Source organism: Muntiacus reevesi, chromosome 1, assembly GCF_963930625.1.
Source record: "Muntiacus reevesi chromosome 1, mMunRee1.1, whole genome shotgun sequence".
Classification (NCBI taxonomy): Eukaryota; Metazoa; Chordata; class Mammalia; order Artiodactyla; family Cervidae; genus Muntiacus; species Muntiacus reevesi.
The window spans coordinates 35,366,773-35,386,424 of NC_089249.1; the positions used below are offsets into that span (position 1 = coordinate 35,366,773).

A 19,652-nucleotide genomic window follows, 5' to 3' on the forward strand; every position below is an offset into this window, starting at 1 on the left:
TATTCATAATTGGGCCAAGCCTCCTGCCCCCTCAGGCCTCCGCACGGAACCTTCTGCCCAGAACACCTCTTCCCACACACCCGCACGCCTTGACCCCTTGTCAGAAAGCTCTCTGCTCAAAGGTTACCGCCACAAAGGGGCACCGCCCAGCCTGTGCTGACTTGAGCTGCACCCTCCCTTCCTCACGGCCTCATCACTAACTCCATGTGTCTGTTTAACATCTCCACCCTTCCCTCCCCATCAGCTTGTGGGTTCTAGGAAGACATGTTCAATCCTGTTATCTCAGGAATACAGCGCATAGTAGGAAATTGGTAAGCACTGAATTGATGAATTTTTTCGATCCTCATTTGATCCCTCCTTTCCCTTCAGGTTCTTCCATTTTGGAGTGCAGTTGAGGGAAAACGTAAAAATCATGAAAAGAAAATGTGATTTTGTCTCGGAATGCTTAATGTAAGATGATATAAATCATATAACATACAGTCTGAAAACACAATCCTGATCCTTACACGGGAGTAACTCTCATAGTAATGAAGCCAAAGCAATGGATGAATCATTAGCCAGATCAAACCAGTCGATCCTAAAGGAAACCAATCCTGAATATTCATTGGAAGGACTGATGCTGAAGCTCCAATACTTTGCCCACCTAATGTGACGAGCTGACTCAATGGAAAAGACCCTAATGCTGGGAAAGATTGAGGGCAAAAGGAGAAGGGGGCAGAAGAGGATGAAATGGTTGGATGGCACCACTGACTCGATGGAAATACTGAGCAAACTCCAGGAGACAGTGGAGGACAGAGGAGCCTGGCGGGCTACAGTCCATGGGGTTGCAAAGAGTCAGACTTGACTTAAGAGACTGAGTAACAACGACAAATTCATTTCTAGTGAATTAAACTTCTCATTTCTGGTCTGACATGTAAGGAAGCTGGAAGTCGTCATTCAGTCCTAACAAGTAAAAATCTGGATTGTCAAACAACTCTTCTTAGATCCATCAGAGAACTGTGGTCACAGGACGAACCACTGCCCCTGAAACTGGAGGGACAGGCAGATACAGAAAATCACATCTCAACTGAAGCAGAAGCCTCCACAGACCAATACTGGGGTAGGAAAACCCAGACTGTAATCGGCAAACTGCCGCACGCTCAGTGTGGACAAGTTTGAGAGCTATAAACTCCAATGAGACCCAGTTTCAGGGGGCCTCTGTCACATTTTTGTTGCGTTTCACCTTCAGGAGTTCTACTAGATTCTCATACTGAAGACAGAGAAAAGTCCTCTCCTGCCTTTCACAGGAGAGAAAAGTAGTCGTTTTAAATACAGTTGTCCCAGGATCCTGCAGATACCAAACTCATATAAATTTGCATGTAAGTACACATATCCTCCTCTGTATGTTAAACCATCTTTAGATTACTTATAACACCTAATACAGTGTAAAGGCTGCATGCATGTGTGCTAAGTCATATCTCTTTTGCAACCCTGTGGACTCCTACCAGGCTCCTCTTTTCATGGTATTCTCCAGGCAAGAATACTGGAGTGGGTTGCCATTTCCTTCTCCAGGGGATCTTCCTCAACCAGGGATCAAACCTGTGCCTCCTGCATTAGCAGGTGTATCCTTTACCACTGAGCCTCCAGGGAAGGCTGCATAGATAGTTGCAAATGCAAGGCACATGCTGTGTAAATAGTTGTCCCGAGTATGGAAAGTTCACATCTTGTTTTTGGAACTTGCTGTAATTTTTTTTCTTCCAAAATATTTTGGACCCATGGTTGGTGGAATCCGAGGATGTGAAACAGATACAGAGGGCCAAACTATACACCCAAAGCATGCTGCGATTCTTAACAAGGCCGGCCCTTGAGAGAAGAAACCATTTCACCAGAGCTTAACGCTCCTGGAGTTTCTGTTTTCAAATATTTATTATTTTTATTTTGGAGGCCATGCCATATGCGGCATCTTAGTTCCCCAACCAAGGTGTGAACCCGAGCTCCCTGCAGTGGAAATTCGGAGTCTTAACCAAGGGACCATTAGAGAAGTCCCCCTCCTGGAGTTTTATCAGAGCCTAACTGACATGAGTGGAGAAGGCAATGGCAACCCACTCCAGTACTCTTGCTTGGAGAATGCCATGGATGGAGGACCCTGGTAGGCTCAAGTCCATGGGGTCACTAGGAGTCAGACACGATTGAGCAACTTCCCCTTCCCTTTTCACTTTCATGCATTGGAGAAGGAAATGGCAACCGACTCCAGTGTTCTTGTCTGGAGAATCCCAGGGACGGGGGAGCCTGGTGGGCTGCCGTCTATAGGCTCACACAGGGTCGGACACGACTGAGGCAACTTAGCAGCAGCAGCAACTGATGTGGGAGAATCTTCTGGGTGGGAGAGGGAAATTCCCAACTCCAGTTTCCTCCAGGCACCCTGCCCCATTTAGGAAGAGAAAGAAACCCAGAAGCACTCCCGAAGGTCACAGCCTAGTGGCACAGGTTCACCCACTCAGAGGACAGATCTAGGTATTCTGTCACAAGAAGTTTGATGCAAGCGGTTTCACCAGAAAACTGGCCAAAAGGCGATTTTGCAGGAAGAGACAGAATAACTGGCTGACAGTTTGGTTTGACAATTTGGTTTCGATGGTTTGATTTAACAGTTTGGTTTCAGCTCGTTAGCACTTTGGTTTTGTTTCTCCACTGACGCAGTACTCCCATTTTTATATTACAGCTATCTTGGGCCTCAATGGTCTATATATACAGTGATGAGTAGATGTGGAAGTCTTGAGATGTGGAAGGTAACAGTCTACCAACTTGATAGAAAACTTACTGATGGTGTGAGATAAGACAATGCAAAGCCAGGCTGCACACGTTAGTACAAAAGAACAAATTGGGTTTGCAGATGCTTTTGGTGAGCACCTCCCCTCTCCCACTTGTCAAAACCAAAAGCTCAGGCTTAATAATTCACAAGTCTTCAAGCACATTCATTCTTGACTTTTTAGTTAACTGAGATCCAAGAGTTTGCTCTCTAACACCATCTTTACTAGGTTTTTCATGTAACATTAGATGTTGGAGGCAAAAGAGGAAATCAAGTTCCTCTGATTCCCCTGCAAAAGAAACGATTACGTGATTCCTGATAAGTGTAAGATTCTTCAAAATAGTTGAGGTCTTTTGCTATTTGATAGCGAAAAACATGACGTGGATGGAATTTTGGTATTTGGCACAGAATCTGGCTTAAATGACTCAGTGAAGTGTAAGGACTGAGCATGTGACAGAACTTTTAAAGGCAGTCCAGACAGGTAATACCACTCACACATGCTGTGCATGCTCAATCACTCAGCCGTGTCCAACTCTTTTCAACCCCAAGGACTGTAGCCTGCCAGGATCCTCCATCCATGGGATTGTTTAAGGCAAGAATACTCGAGTGGGTTGCCATTTCCTCCTCCAAGGATCTTCTTGACCCAGGGATCAAACCCACATCTCCTGCCTTGACAGGCGGATTCTTTACCACAGAGCCACTTGGGAAGCCCTTGCATACATTACACGTATGAATAAGAAACAGCAGCATCCCTGTTTACTTCCAAGGAAATGTGAATCGACTCAAAAGTAGATTTCCTTACATCATAAAGAATTTATGTCTACAGTAAGATTCTGAATCTTTATGATTGACTTTAAGAAAGACAGTATAAGAAATTCCCTGGTGGTCCAGTGGTTAGGACTCCACACTTCCACTGCAGGGGGCCTGGGGTCGATCCCTGGCCACGGAACTAGGATCCCACAAGTCAGGCAGCATAGCCCAAAAAAAAGACGGAAAGAATAATTTCTTTCCGAAAGATATACTCACATACAACCATAAGCATGAATCTGTGCACATTTTAAATGTATTAAAATATTTTGTTGTTTTTCCACAATATTTTAAAATTTGCTGTTGATTTTTTCATGTTTCATTATGTCCTTTTTAATGTGTCTCTTTTATTTTCAATTATTTTATCTTTCAGAGCATAATTGCCTTATGGCCAATGAGTGACATGGTGAAGCCACTTGCAGTTAAAGATGTTTACAGTGAAAATACTGAACATGCATAGAGGACTAACGAATACTTCACATTGCTAAAAGCCACAGTTCTTTATACCAGGTACATCCTGTCCAGTTTTCAACAAACAATAACATAGATACTAAAATGCAAAAAAAAAACCCCCAACATTCCACATTTGTAAAGAGACGGAGCAGGCATTTTGTAATTATCAGACTGGGAATTTGAAATAATTAAAGTTAATATGCAAGAGAGTAAGTATTCATATGCTACGAAGAAAGCAGACAATATTCAAGAATAGATGAGTAATGTAAGCAGAGATGGAAACTAAAAGAATCAAAAAGAAATGCTAGAAATGAAAAAAGACTGAAGGGCTCAGAAAAGCACCTGTGAGCTAGGGGACATATCAATAGAAACCTCCAGAGCTGAAAAGCAAAGAGAAGAAAAAGGAAAAGAAAGGGAGCAAGGAAGGAAGGAACAGAATATCCAAAAGCTATGGCACAACTACAGAGGTATAACGTAACTGTGATGAGAATACCTCTAGGAGAGAAAGGGCCAGAAGAAGTATTTGAAGTGATCAAAATGGAGAACTTTCCAAAATTAATGTCAGACATAGGCACAGGAAACTCAAGAAAACAATAAGCAGGATAAATGCCAAAAAAAATCTGCCATAGGATATCATATTCAAACTGTAGAAAATCAAAGAAAAAATCTTGGATCCTTGAAAAATCCTTTTAAGGATCAAAGAGTAACATCAGATATCTCCTCAGAAACCATGCAATCAATGAAAGTGGAATGCAATATTTAAGTGTTGAGACAAAAAAAAAACCCAACCAATTAAGAATTCTGTATCCTGTGAAATTATTCAAAAGTGAAGGAGAAAGTTTTTCAGACAAACAGAAGTTGGGTAAACTTGTTGCCAGTAGACCTGCCTTGCAAAAATAGTAAGAGTTCTTCAGAGAGAAGGAAATGAATGATAGAGGTCACAAACTCAAATCTGCGTAAGTAAAAAACATTAAGGAAAAAATAAATGAAAATAAAATACTTCCAATGGTTTTATACAATACTTAACCTTGCTGTTTGTCACAAATTAAAAGTAATTTCAATCCTTAGGCAGAGTTGCATTAATAAGTGGAAATTGTTGGCAAGAAGACAAGGAGAAAGATGAGCAAGACTTGGTTAAGATCTCCTTGACAGTAACTAAGATGTTTTCTTTCAGAGATACTTATTCTTTTAACAAAGCCTTGCAAAATACGTTCAGATATCAGTATACCAGTTCAGTATATCAGTTCAGATATGAGATACCACTTATCCAAAAGGCATAGATGTGAAACCTTTAGGTTTAGAATCACAAAAAAGTGGTTCAAACTCCAGGTTCAGCAACTTGCTGGCTATATGTATAGTTTTGAGTAGTGTAAGGATTAAATGCAAAGGATATACAAATTCACCTGCCCCTCTGAACAGTAATTCTAAATGTAAAATGACCAAGTTGCAAGCAGTATGAACCTTGAGACTTTCTCCTTACACTAGTTTTACAATGAGCCAACAAGTCTGTGACCAATCTCTAACAAATGTACAAAATTTCATAGCATGCATTTTGGGGACATCACTCGACCTGTACTTTGAAATTTTTCCTATGTGCTGTTTTTTATTAATAGTTTTTAAAAACATTATCTTGCTTCAGAACAGTATGAAATCTTTTGAAATAAGAGAAATAAAAAGATAAGAGACCAAGTCAACAGTTTCATATTTTCTCCAAGGAATAGAGGAAATAATCCTCAGAAGTATCTTCTAGAAGCACCTCAATCAACCTTCATAACATGGCATCCAAGGCAGGCCTGCTGACCAATCCCAACCACAGGAGATGCCTACCACACACATATATACTGGTCACTATGATTAACTTCTGTATTTTGCTCCCCTCCCCACTTTTTTCCCTCTGGGAAGGATTAAACTTCAATTATTTGATGTTGACCAAACTGGCTTTAATATCTGCTTCATGTTCAAATTTCCTTATAAACATCAACAAACCTCTCTATACAATAAATATCATTCCTTATTTTAGGAAACATTCCCTAAATTGCTAAGCTCCTAAGTGATTTGCAGAATGTCACAAAAATTCGAGAAGAGAAAAAAAAAAAAACCAAGTTAATTCTTGGCTCAGTCCAATGTTAACGAGACTATGCTTCCCCCTATTTGTAAATAAATCTAGGTAGGACTTGTCTGCCAGTTTATGATTTTCTATAAAGGCCAAGGCCACCTTCTAAGTGCTTTAAGGACATTTTCGATGTCTTACCTCTCACAAAAATAAAATGGGCAATGTTCTGTACTCTGTACTTTATATCCCACTTTAAAAGAAAACATGTAATGGTATAATCAGAGCAACTTATAGAGTTAAAAAGGTCACTTAGTTTAGTCCCCACCTTACCCGAGACAAGTCTGAATTTAATAGGTAAAACTGTTAGATCAAGGACTGTTAAGAACAGAACATATGTTAACCACACGAGTAATGAACTACTTTCAAATCTTGAAAAGGTACTTTTCAGGTACTTTCAATATTCACAAAAGTGCTTGGAAAACATACACTCCTTTGAACATCATTGTGCTCTTATTTCTCCCTTTGTGGAGAGTAAGACACAACAGCAGCGTTTGGACTAGCTGTCCCCCCACCAACCCACCAGGCCCAGCTTCTCAACTACTACTAGGCACAGGGACCAAAAAAAAAAACAAAAAACCTGACCATTAACTTCCTTCCTTCTGGAAGTTTCTCACATCTTCCACAGGAAACCCAAACCATGACGACGCATGGTAACAAGGTTATCACCTCCACAACTCCCTACCTCCCACTTTATCGCACTCAGGCTGTTCCAGGCACTGGGCACGCGGAGCTTCCTCCGTCCTAAACCACTCCATCTCGCCCTTCACTCAACAGAGTCCCAAGTAATCTTTACAAGGTAATTGGGAGTTCTCTTCCGAGGGGAGCCTGCCCTGATGTTACAGGCTGACCAACTGCTCTTGGTACTTCCACGATCATCCCGGCAAGCCTCCAGCACAGCCCTCCACGCTGCACAGTGGTTATGTTAATGCCACTGTCGTCTTCTTCCTCCTCTCAAGTCTGGAAAGTATGAACAGAACCCCTATTCATTTTTATTCAAAGTACCAAGGACATGCTTGGGACTAAATAGTTACACCACAGCTCAAAATTTTCTGGTCTTTTTTGCACATGGCAAAAGTGACCTCTGGCAAAGATCACTGCACCCTTCTAAGTCAAGTTCGAAAATCACTTCCTCTGGAATATTATTCACAAATTCCCCAACAGATTTTTCCAAATGCTCACTATGTGATCTTGGAAACATCACTTAACCTTTCTGCACCTGCTTTCTCCACCATACAATGTATGATCCCAGCTTCATAGTTACTTTGAGGATTAAACTGATAGTGCACCTAAGAACTCAGAACAGAACCCAGCAATAGTGTCTCAAAAGATGTTCACTATTCCTATCAGTCCAAGTGATAATGCCCACTTAGCCCACATTTTGCCAAAAAGATTTAAGACAATTCATTTAAATCTGCGGAGGATATAGTTCAGTTCAGTTCAGTCGCTCAGTCATGTCTGACTCTTTGTGACCCCATGGACTGCAGCATGCCAGGCCTCCTTGTCCATCACCAACTCCCAGTTTACTCAAACTCACGCCCATTGAGTCGGTGATGCCATCCAAACATCTCATCCTCTGTCATCCCCTTCTCCTCCTGCCTTCAATCTTTCCCAGCATCAAGGTCTTTTCAAATGAGTCAGCTCTTCGCATCAGGTCGCCAAAGTATTGGAGTTTCAGCTTCAACGTCAGTCCTTCCGATGAACATTCAGGATTTCCTTTAGGATGGACTAGTTAGATCTCCTTGCAGTCCAAGGGACTCTCAAAAGTCTTCTCCAACACCACAGTTCAAAACCCTCAACTCTTCGGCGCTCAGCTTTCTTTATAGTCCAGTTCTCACATCCATACACGACTCCTGGAAAAACCATAGCCTTAACTAGACAGACTTTTGTTAGCAAAGGAATGTCTCTGCTTTTTAATATGCTGTCTAGGTTGGTCATAACTTCTCTTCCAAGGAGTAAGCATCTTTTTATTTCATGGCTGCAGTTACCATCTGCAGTGATTTTGGAGCCCCCCAAAATAAAGTCTACCACTGTTTCCACTGTTTCTCCATCTATTTGCCATGAAGTGATGTGACGGCATTCCACGATCTTAGTTTTCTGAATGTTGAGCTTTAAGCCAACTTTTTCACTCTCCTTTCACTTTCATCAAGAGGCTCTTTAGTTCCTCTTCACTTTCTGTCGTTAGGGTGGTGTCATCTGCATATCTGATATTATTGACATTTCTCCTGGCATTCTTGATTCCAGCTTGTGTTTCCTCCAGTTCAGCGTTTCTCATGATGTACTCTGTATATAAGTTAAATAAGCAGGGTGACAATATAGAGCCTTGATGTACTCCTTTTCCTATTTGGAACCAGTCTGTTGTTCCATGTCCAGTTCTAACTGTTGCCTCGTGACCTACATACAGATTTCTCAAGAGGCAGATCAGGTGGTCTGGTATTCCCATCTGTTTCAGAATTTCCCAGAGTTTATTGTGATTCACACAGTCAAAGGCTTTGGCATAGTCAATAAAGCAGAAATAGATGTTTTTCTGTAACTCTCTTGCTTTTTCAATATAAAGGGTATGCAACTGTCTTTCTGTGCCTTTTTTTTTTTTTTTTTTAAATCACAAAGCAACTCTTGACTCAATCCTTATCAACATTTGGCAGTGATAAACTGATCAAACATTATTTCTTCTCGGTCTTAGACTGAATTTCTGCTGCCTGTTGCTTATTTAGAAATGGCCCAGGGTTCTGCTTTTTGCTCAAGCCCAGACTCAAAAGGGCTTCCCTGGTGGCTCAGCTGTAAAGAAACTGCCTGCAACACAGGAGATGAGGCCTCAATCCCAGGGTGGGGAAGACCGCTTGGAGTGCAAAATAGCTATCCAATCCAGTATTCTTATCTCAGAAACCCCATGGACAGAAGAGCCTGGTGGGCTACAGTCCATAGGGTCACAAGTATCAGACACAACCAAGCAACTAAACAAGATGACTCAAAAGGAAGCTTATGAACTCTTCACTGGAACTGAAATGATAAACTCACCCTGGTGAATGTTTGACTTAACCTAGATGTCAATGCAAGTGTGGAAACTGCATTCAGTCTTTGATTTTAAACCATTTCCACTGCATATTCCTGTCTGACTCACACATTCTACTTGGATGTCTAATAAGCAATACAAGTGTAAACCACTCAAAGCTTAATTCACCCCCCAAACGTGGAGTCATTCTGGAGTCACTCACACCTCAGCCAAACTCTCAGCAAATCTACCTGCCAATTAATACCTAACTTCTTACCACCATTCACTCTGGTTCCAGCGGCCACTGATTTCAATAGTCTTTTAACTGCTCTTCTCATCTCCTCAAACATGAAGTCCTTTTGCATCAACCCCAGCCCAACAATACACTAAGCTTTATTAAACACAGGCTCCAAGAAGCTGTAATTATTCTTTTAATGCTTTGTTCAAGGCAGTATCACCAATGCTTGGGATTATGCTGGGATGGGGTCAAGTACTTGATATATATATTTGAAATAACTACTCCTGCCTCAAGGGTTTTTAGACTTGCTATTCTCTGCTAGAAACATTCTTCCCTGAGATACCTTAATCTATATTAAGGCTCTGAACTATGTGCCTTCAGGGATTTGCTCTCAAGTCACCTTATCAATAAGGTCTTATCAACTACCCCACTTCCACTGCATCACAAATCCTCTTCCATCCTCATTTTTTCTTCACAGCATTTATACCACATAACCCACTGTATATTTCATTCATTTGTATACTGCCTTTCATCTCCCATCCACACAGTTTTCAGTCCCATGAGATCAGGAATAGTGGCAAACCCTTACCCTTTACATATGTGCTTAAGATTTTACTTTCTACTAACATTCTGCTGATTTTGTATGTAAACTTCAGGACATTCTAAGTGTGACAGCCCTATTTCTTTGCTAGAAATATTTATTCTCACATCAGCTAAGGACTTCCATCCTAAGTCACACAACTACCTTACATAAGTAAGTGTTAGTCGCTCAGCTGTGCCCGACTCTTTGTGACCCCATGGACTGCAGCCCGCCTGGCTCCTGTGTCCATGAGATTTTCCAAGCAAGGATACTGGAGTGGGCTGCCATTTCCTTCTCCAGGGGATCTTCCCAACCCAGCGATTGAACCGGGGTCTCCTGCACTGCAGGCAAATTCTTTACCGACTAAGCTACAAGGGAAGCCCCAACTATCTTAAAAACAAATATAAATTATGAAATTATGATTAAACTATTTAATAAAAAATTGCTTTAATGCGTTTAATGCTACCCAATTATATCTAATAATAAGTATATTGCATTTATTCACTATTAATATATCTTAATAATCTGAAGTCAGAAGCATTTAATTTTTAATGTTTCCAATGCTTACTTGGAATACAAAGACAAAAAAATACAGAAGTGTTTAATGTCTCTAGATAAACAGAAAATGTGAATACTTAAAAGTATTTGCTGATCCATTTCAAAATCATTTATGCTGAACACCAGACACAAAGGAGTATGTGTGTGTGATTGTGTGATTCCATTTATACAGAATCTTAGAAAATGCAAACCAATCTATATTAAAGAGAGAATACAGATCAGCAGTTCCCAGAGGCTGGAGTAAGGGGGCAGGATGAACTGCACAGGAGGAAACCTATAGAAGGTAATTGACACATTCTGTATCTTGTGTTGGTGATTTCATAATTATGAGTGTCTGTCAAAACGCACCTAAGAGAACAGTAAAAATTGACTAAGATAAATACTTCATGAAATCATTAAATGGCTAAAATGACTTTCTATGACAACATGAAATTGGGGGAGCTTTTTTTACCCAAGCATAATCAGAGAAACTAAGTAAACTACATGAGATTTCTTCCAGTGACAACAGAAGATTGCATCCAGAGTGGGCCTAAAGGGATAGTAAGAAGATATAAAATCCCATGGACAGAGGGGCCTGATGGACTACAGTCCATGGGGTTGCAGAAGAATCAGACACGACTTAGCAACTAAACAATAAATTGGAAAACAAAGACCTCTAATTACTCACTTATTGTCAGAATCAAGTAAATAAAGCTTTACCTGAAGGACATTATTCACTACTTCAAATGCGCCAGAAAAGGAACTCAAGCACCACGAGAAACACAGTAACATGGGATTAGAAGAAGAAAACAACGATTCTCCAAATCCCAAACCTAAAGTCACAGAACATCGCAATCTTGAGAGATTCAAAAGGGCTGTCATGAAGAAACACAATGAGCTACAAGAAAATTCAGAAGAAGTATTTTAAAAATTAATGAACAGAAAGAACTCTTTAACAAACAGACTGAGACTGTAAAAGAGAACCACACAAATTCTGGAATTAAAGCACTCAATAACTGAGATGAAGAACACATTAGAAAGTGCTGGATATAAAGCAGATGGTAGGGAAGAGAGAACTGCTCTTCAGGTGAGTCTGAAAATAGAAATCTAGAAATGATGCAGGTAGAAAAGGAAAGAATAAGATCTAAAAAGAGAAGAAATTCTGCGAGAACTATCAAGTAATAGGAAAAATGGGTGTACCAGAAGAGAGGGAAAAGAGAATTTATTTAAAGAAGTAATTGCTGAGAAGTTTCCAAACCTGGAGAAGGAACTGGATGCACAAGTCTAAGAAACTAAGAGAACACCTAATTCCGTCAATGCAAAAAGACCTCTTCCCAGATACATCATATTAAAACGTCAAAAGCCAGTGACAAAGAGTTTTAAAGACTGTCAAGGTAAAAAAAAAAAAAGAAAGAAAAAAGAGTAACCTACGAAGAAACTCCCATTAGACTACCAGCAGCATTGTCAGTACCGGGCTTCCCCAGTGGCTCAGTGGTAAAGAATCTGCCTGCAATAATGCAGGAGACCCAGGCTCAATCCCTAAGGCGAGAGGAGGAAATGGCAACCCACTCCAGGATTCTTGCCTGGGAAATCCCATGGACAGAGGAGCCTGGTAGGTTACAGTCCACAGTGTTGCAAATCAGCTGGGACATGGCTGAGCTACTGAACAACAAGCTTTCTCAGTAGAAACACTACAGAAGAGGAGTCAGTGGAATGACATACTCAAAATACTGAAAGATAAAAAACTGTGAGCCAAGAATACCCTATCCAGCAAAGTTACTCTCCAGATATGAAGGAGAAGTAAAGGCTTTCCCAAACAAAAGCTGAGGAGTTCATGACCACAAGGCAGGTGGCACAAGATGAGGGTTGGATCCTTGGGTGGGGAAGATCCCCTGGGGCAGGAAACGGCAACCCATCCCAGTGTTCTTGTCTGGAAAACTCCAAGGACAGAGGAGCCTGGCGGGCTCCAGTCCATGGAGTCACAAAGAGTTAGACTATGACTGAGCACACAAAGACACAGGGCTGCCTTACAAAAAATGTTGAAAGATCTTCCTTCTGAAATGAGAAGACACAAAACTTTGAGTAAGGTAACTAACAGAATTTCTAATTCTAATAGAATCAGAAAACAGTAATTCTGTACTAGAATTTAATTAATTAAAATAATTAATTAATTAAACACTGTTAAACATTTAACAGTAAAGGGGAAAAAGAAGTAAAAATAACTATAGTGATGTCAATTTCGTAAATAGAAAGGAATAATTTGGGACCACAAAAATATTGTGGAAAATTCACATAGGCAAATGAAGATAAGACGCTATCAGCAGGAAAAGAACTATTTTATCTATGAGAAATTTATACACATCCCATGGTAACCATGCAATAATTCTAGGTAAGACACAAAACACAACAGAAGAGGAACTAAGAAAAACATTACAGAAAACCACCCAGCTTAAATGGCAGCAGAAATAGACACACACAAAAAAACAAAGATACAGAATAACCAGAAAAAAAAAGATAAAATTAATAATAAGTCCTTGTTCACCCATTGTTAATACCACCCTAAATGTAAATGGAGTGAATTTATCAATCAAAAAGATACAGGGTGTGGGAATTCCCTGGCAGTTCAGTGCTCAGGACTTGGGTGCTTTCACTGCCGTGGCCCTGGTTCAACTCCTGGTCAGGGAACTAAGACCCCACAAACCACATGCTTCAGACAAAAAAAAAAAAACAAAAAGAAAAGAAAGAAAGATATATACATGTTGGTTGAAAAGATTAAAATAACAAGACCCAACCATATGTTGCCTCCAGAAGACTCAGCTCTAAAGACAAACATAGGCTCAAAGTGAAAGGAAAGAAGATGACATTCCAAGCAAACAGCAGACAAAACAGACCCCAAAAGGGTAATGAGAGACAAATATGGACAGTATATGATGATAAAGGGGACGATTCATCAAGAAGGTATAACAGCTAATAATCCATATGCCTATTACATAAGGGCACCAAAATACACAAGGCAATTATTAACAAACCTACAGAAAGAAACTGACAGCAACACAGTTAACAGTAGGGGGCCCTAACACCCCACTTACGTCAATGGACAGATCATCCAGATAGGACGCCAACAAGGAGACGGCAGTCTTAAGTAAAACAACGCATCAGATAGACTTAATAAGTATCTGTCAGACATTTCATCCAAATGTAGCAGAACACACATTCTTCTCAAGATCACATAGAACATCCTCAAGAACAGAGCGTATTCTGGAATGTAATACCAAGTCTCAATAAATTAATTAAGACCCAGATCAAACATCTTTTCCAACCCACAGAAATGAACTATAAGAAAAAATTGGAAAATTCCCAACTATGTGGAGACTTAACAACATGTTAGTGAACAACCACTGGGTCAACCAAAGAAGAAATGTTTTTACACCTGAAGATGAATCAAAACGTAAATACACCATTACCAAATCTATGGGATGCAGCCAAAGTGGTATTAAGAGGGAAATTCATAGCGATACAGCCTACCTCAAGAAACAAGAAAAATTTCAAATAAAAATTCAAACCTTACACCTAAAGGAATCAGAAAAAGAGCAAAGTCCAAAGTCAGTAGAAAGAAGGATGTAAAGATCAGAGGAGAAATAAATGAATTAGAGGGTAAAAAAACAATAGATTTTTTTAAAAAAGAAAATTGACAAACTTTTAGCTAAACTATGAAAAAAGTATCTGATAAATAAAATCTGAAAACAAAAATGAGAAACTATAACAGATACCACAGAAATACAACAGATTATAAGAGACTACTATGAAAATTATATGCCAACAAACTGGACAACATAAGAGAAATGGATAAATAGTTAGAATCATGAAAAAACAGAAAACCTGAATGGGCCAATCATTAGACCAATCACTAGCAGAGAAATTGAAATACTAATAAAAAACCTCCCAAAAAACAAAAGTCTAGGACCAGATGGCTTCACATGTGAATTCTACCAAACATTCAAAGAAAAGCTAGAGTCAGACTCTTCCAAAAAACTGAAGAGAAAATGCTTCTAAACTCATTTTACAAGGCTAGCACAAGGACAATACCGCCCCCCCAAAAAAATACAGGCAATGTCACTGAGGAACACAGATGCCAAAGTACTCAATAAATACTAGTAAATCAAATACATGTGTGGAAGAACAAAACAGGTAAAGCAGGTCAACTGGTAGTAGACTGAAACTCAACTTTTGATGATGAGCAAACTGCCGTGTATACACAAGTCAAAATGTAATGTCATGGGAAATCTTCTGACCTATTCTTCTGCAATGCTCAATGAGGTTAACACAAAACTACCTGCACTGGGCCCAGCAACCAAGAGTAAATGTGCACCATGCTCACATTTTACAATCTACTATTCTTAGCTACACACTAACTAAATTTGTGTAACTTAGCTACACAAATTTGTTTTTCTAAAAGGAAAAAAATCCCTCAAACATGTAATAAACTTATATGAGTCTTATTAGGCATCCCAATATAAATGAATTCCTGAAATGGCTTTAACAGGAACATAAAAACCCTTAGCAATTTCATAATAAATTTGTAACACTTAAAAAATGTAGCTCTCCCACTAGCAGGGTCTTTTAAGTACTGAAAAGGAAAAAAGGTCCTTACAATGCTGTAAGATAAAAACATTAAGATAAATTAATCAAATACTAGGTAACTCCTTTAAAATAGTGTTATTACTTCAAAATGTGTTCCTCATACCATAAATATAACTGAAGTCTTATTATTTTAAAAAGGGCTTCTACAAATACGTGTGTGTGTATATATGAATCACTTTATAGTACACCAAAAACTAACAAAACATAAATCAACTGTGCTTCAATAAAGGGAGGGGCACTCTACAAAAACAAAATTGAGAACATTTTTCACAAAAGTAAACAAACTAAAAATACTCCTATTACAACTGAGTATGTAAAAATATAACCTCAATAATTCTTTTCATTGAGAATGTTTAGGCAAACTGTAGTTCCCTTTATAGGTTCACATATAAATAATATTACCACAGAGTATCATTTAAGTCAGTGTGCTTCAGCCATACTCTCCAAAATACCTTTCTATAACAAGTAATTCACCTATAACACTCATTCAATAAATATTTTAGAGACTAATTTTGTACCATGTATTATGTTAGGGACTAGCTATGGCTGAAACACTGAAAACGACTTAGTAGTGGTATTACAACACACATTTATTTTCTCTTCCACACTATGAAAAGCCATCTGGTATAGCACAAAGACTACTGACCTAGAAAAAAATATGGGCTACAATTCCTGCTCTGTTTACAGTAATATAGAACCATGTGCTATATATCATACAAATCTGATTCAGAGAATGAATTGGACTATGTAAATATTTTTTAAATTTTTTTAATTTAAAGTAATTCAGAACTTGTTACATTCTCAAGGCTACTGAAACTCATAACCATTAGAAATAACAAAATACTCTAAACCCTTAAAAATCAAAAACAACTCCTCAGACTTTATTTGTATTAAAGCTAGTGTTTGAACTGCAAAACGTCCTCCACTAGGTCAGATTCTTTTAAGACTTAAAAAAGAAAAATATGTAAGACATTTTCTCTTAAAATCTTACCTTTTAAGAAACACTTCTAAAAAAAAAAAAATAAGAAACACTTCTTACATTTTAAAAGTAGAAAAATACTATTCATTAAAACAAAAAAATATAACACTTCTCTCAAAAAACAAACAAAAAACCCCCAAGACATTCAAATGACATATATGATTGTACTCTTTTTAATAAAGGCTTTATATATAAGCATTTCCTTGTAGGTGTACAACCCCTGGCCTTGCTATACATATAAATGGATCAGTTTTTCCAATAGAGAATCTACCTAAATAAGAATTTCTCTTTGTCTTTTAGAGAACATATGAAAAGGTATTAGACTTTAAAAAGAAAAGAAAAAAAGCTGTAATCATATAGGAAGCCCCCCATCAACTATTTTAAAGACTTCAACCATATTTACCCATTTTTATACCTTATTCAAATATCTAACACTTTTGCTAACCATATGATATTTTAAAAAGAATTCAAACAGCAAACACTAAAAGATGTATTAAATAACTATGGCAAATTCTATCCTTTTAAGAGTACTTGCATATTTAAAACATTTTATTAAGGTGTGAAAGGGAGGGGAAGTTTCACAAAGATTTACTGATACGATTATCAATGCTTTCAATGAGAATAAAACAGATCTTAAAATATGAATTGAGAGTCAACTACTGTCCACCTTAATTTTCCTTCATCTGAAGTTCAGAGGTAATGTGTGTCCACTTTAGGGAAGATTTATATTTGAAAAAGTTTATTAGAAAAATAAACAATTTTAAATTTTACAATATTTTCCACTTCCAAAAGTCTTTCAGATAGAGAAGATGAGTCTTATGATTTAAACACGATCCAATTTACAAAATCTCATTTAGTCCTATTGAGTAAAACAAAACACAATAACAAATAGGGAAATGTTAGTAACTATTAAGAACTCCAATGTAAAAGTTAAAAAAAAAAAACAACCACCATTTGTTGCATGTGTCTAGACTGGCCATATTTATACTCTCATGTATATTAAAAAGCTTCACTGAAATTTAATGTGCTGCTTTATTACCAAGATAATACTATCATATTAAAATATAATTTGTGCAATCTAGGTTTATTCTATAGAAAAATTTATCAACTATAACCAAGGATTGACAAATTTTTCCTTAAAAGGTCAGATAGTAAACATTTTGTGCTTGCAGGTAATAAAGTGTCACTACTTAACTCTGTCACACAGGAAGAAAGCAGTCACAAGTAAATGAACGGGTATGCCTGTGAGCTGCGGTTTTGCCTGCTGCTAAAAAGACAATGCATATTTTATATATATATACAGGGGTGAGGGGAAGAGACGCAGAGGGCAGGTAATACAGGGATAGGAATAATAATATAGATGGATAGCTATTACTAAATAAACATTATAAAGTAAAAATTTCCACACTTATTTCCCAATCATAATTGCATGTGTATATACGTATACATACAAGTTATAAAACTATTTCATTTTAATTTCATATTCTTTTTGGTGTGTGTACATAGTATCAGAACAAAGTCAGATAAGCAGCAGAGTATCATGAGTGACTGAATACTCAGAGGGTAATCAATAACCATGAAATTTGGTTTTGACCATCTTAGTATTTCTACACAATGGGAAAACTAATTTATTTGCTGTGCCCCTGAAGAAAACATTAGATGTATAATTCAGATGTCGTTTTAAAACTTAAATTGAATTGTTACAATTCTGAAACTAAATGAGATTTGCTTTGTTTTATTAGAAAAAATACTCAGGCAAGGTCTACAATCATCGGTCAATTAAGAATGACTTACAAGAACATGAGGCAATAAAATAAAAATACAGGTACAAACTATATATCTGAAACACTATTTGGCAATTTTATAACAAATCAAAATTTAAAAAGAACAAAGGAGATTGCAGATTACTTCGTAGATACAGAATAAAGCAATTGATGAAGTGCTTAAGCAAAAGAAAACAAAAAATAGTAAGAAACACACTGCTTTTCTTTTCAAAAATAAAATCACATTTGCTACAGATCGTATGAATAATACCCTTATTAAACAACCATTCCAGAATGTCTTACAGAAGCAGTGCTTTTATTTGCACTTCATTTAATTTTATATGACTTACTTCATGTATATAGCTCTTTAACCCCATTGTTAACGAATAAAGCCTCCCATAATTTTTATCATTTTTAAAAATTTTTTTAAAGTAAATGAGAAATGATTTATGTATCATGGAACCTTTCCCATTTTGGAACCAAAAGGCTTATTAATTCTATATTTTTGTCTATTCTTTCTTTAAAAAATTTTAGTGTAAAAACTGCTGGTTTTTTTAATATCACTGTAGTAAAGTGAAAACTCCTCAATCAGGAGTAGTTTCTGCAGTTTGACTGCATATAACCACATACTTTACAATATGTCCTTCCAACAGTAAGGAAATAATTGATTTCACGGTCACTGTCAGATATGAGTGCCATAATTCTATTATGGGTAATAGGTCCTCCCTCAAAGACTTTCTGGAAGGATGTTCAATGTGTTTTGCTCTTATAGATATTAACAGTAGTACAAAGTCCCTTAAGTCTGCAAAAGACATTTATTGTTAAAGAAGGTGCTTTATTAACAATTCCTCTGGCAGCACTAGTGAATTACAATATCCTTCAATATTATTTCTACCCATAATATATACATTTAACTTTTCATGCCTCTAGAAAAACATCTACAGTACATTTCATAATATAAAAATATATTACAAATCTGAATTATTTACAAGCAATGTTCTATTAACTCTATGCAACATTTGTTTGATACAATACTAACAAGTTACACATACTTCCATTTCTGTAAGTTAAAAAAAAAAAATCCATATGGCTTCTTGCTTACCAAGCAAGAAAGTGATTTTATTTTCCTTTTCAAAACCAACTTTGGTGCATAAAGGATTCAGTTTGAAGATACTTGTAAAAAAAATACGATTTTTCTTATGTTAAGAAAAAAACAGCTCACAAACCAAATGCTTTCCTCAAAAAGAAAAAAAAAAAAAAAATAGAGGCTTATTATATAGGTTAAAATGAAAATATGAGGATTATTCAAATAATTTGAAATAGAGGTTTTTCAAAAACCGTTAACAGATTAGTTATATAGGTAAATATTAACATACTGTACTCCATGAGAAAACCCTACTCCTGAAAGGGGAGCCACCAGACATTCTGCAACACTCTTTAACAGAAATTCTCAGCCCTAATTCGATAGACGAATTTTTAGTTGATTGCAAATGTCGTTCACTGTTTGCTTAAATACAAATTGAACACTTTTCTTATCAGAGTTCTGCAAAAGAACACAAATGGCAACCAATCACATCTATTTATCATAATTGAAAGGTAAATTATCTCTCGATAATTTTCATTGTCTAATATTTCCTAGTAAGACTTCAAATCAATAGACACTGTCAAGACAAATATCCTTACAGTGCTTTTGGTATTTGTAAGGGCACATGTTGTAATTGGTTTTCTTTCCAATATCAACTACTGTAATCACTAAAGGGTTTAAAA

The 19,652-nt window shown here is 37.4% G+C and overlaps 1 protein-coding gene and 1 pseudogene across 2 annotated transcripts in view; both read right to left on the reverse strand.

Annotated features, from left to right (window-relative positions):
• Nucleotides 1-6,913, reverse strand: part of LOC136166202 (ubiquitin-conjugating enzyme E2 variant 1-like) — a 39,238-nt pseudogene extending 32,325 nt beyond the window's left edge.
• Nucleotides 6,914-16,689: 9,776 nt separating this feature from the next.
• The window catches only part of AEBP2 (AE binding protein 2), a 66,595-nt gene continuing 63,632 nt past the window's right edge, over nucleotides 16,690-19,652 (reverse strand). Inside the window, exon 9 of one of the 2 annotated variants that reach the window (XM_065940651.1) lies at nucleotides 16,690-19,428. In XM_065940651.1, coding sequence (XP_065796723.1) covers nucleotides 19,383-19,428 — 46 coding nt within the window. In that variant the 3' untranslated portion in view covers nucleotides 16,690-19,382. The remainder of the gene's footprint in view (nucleotides 19,429-19,652) is intronic. The other variant, XM_065940661.1, reaches the window with a different exon arrangement.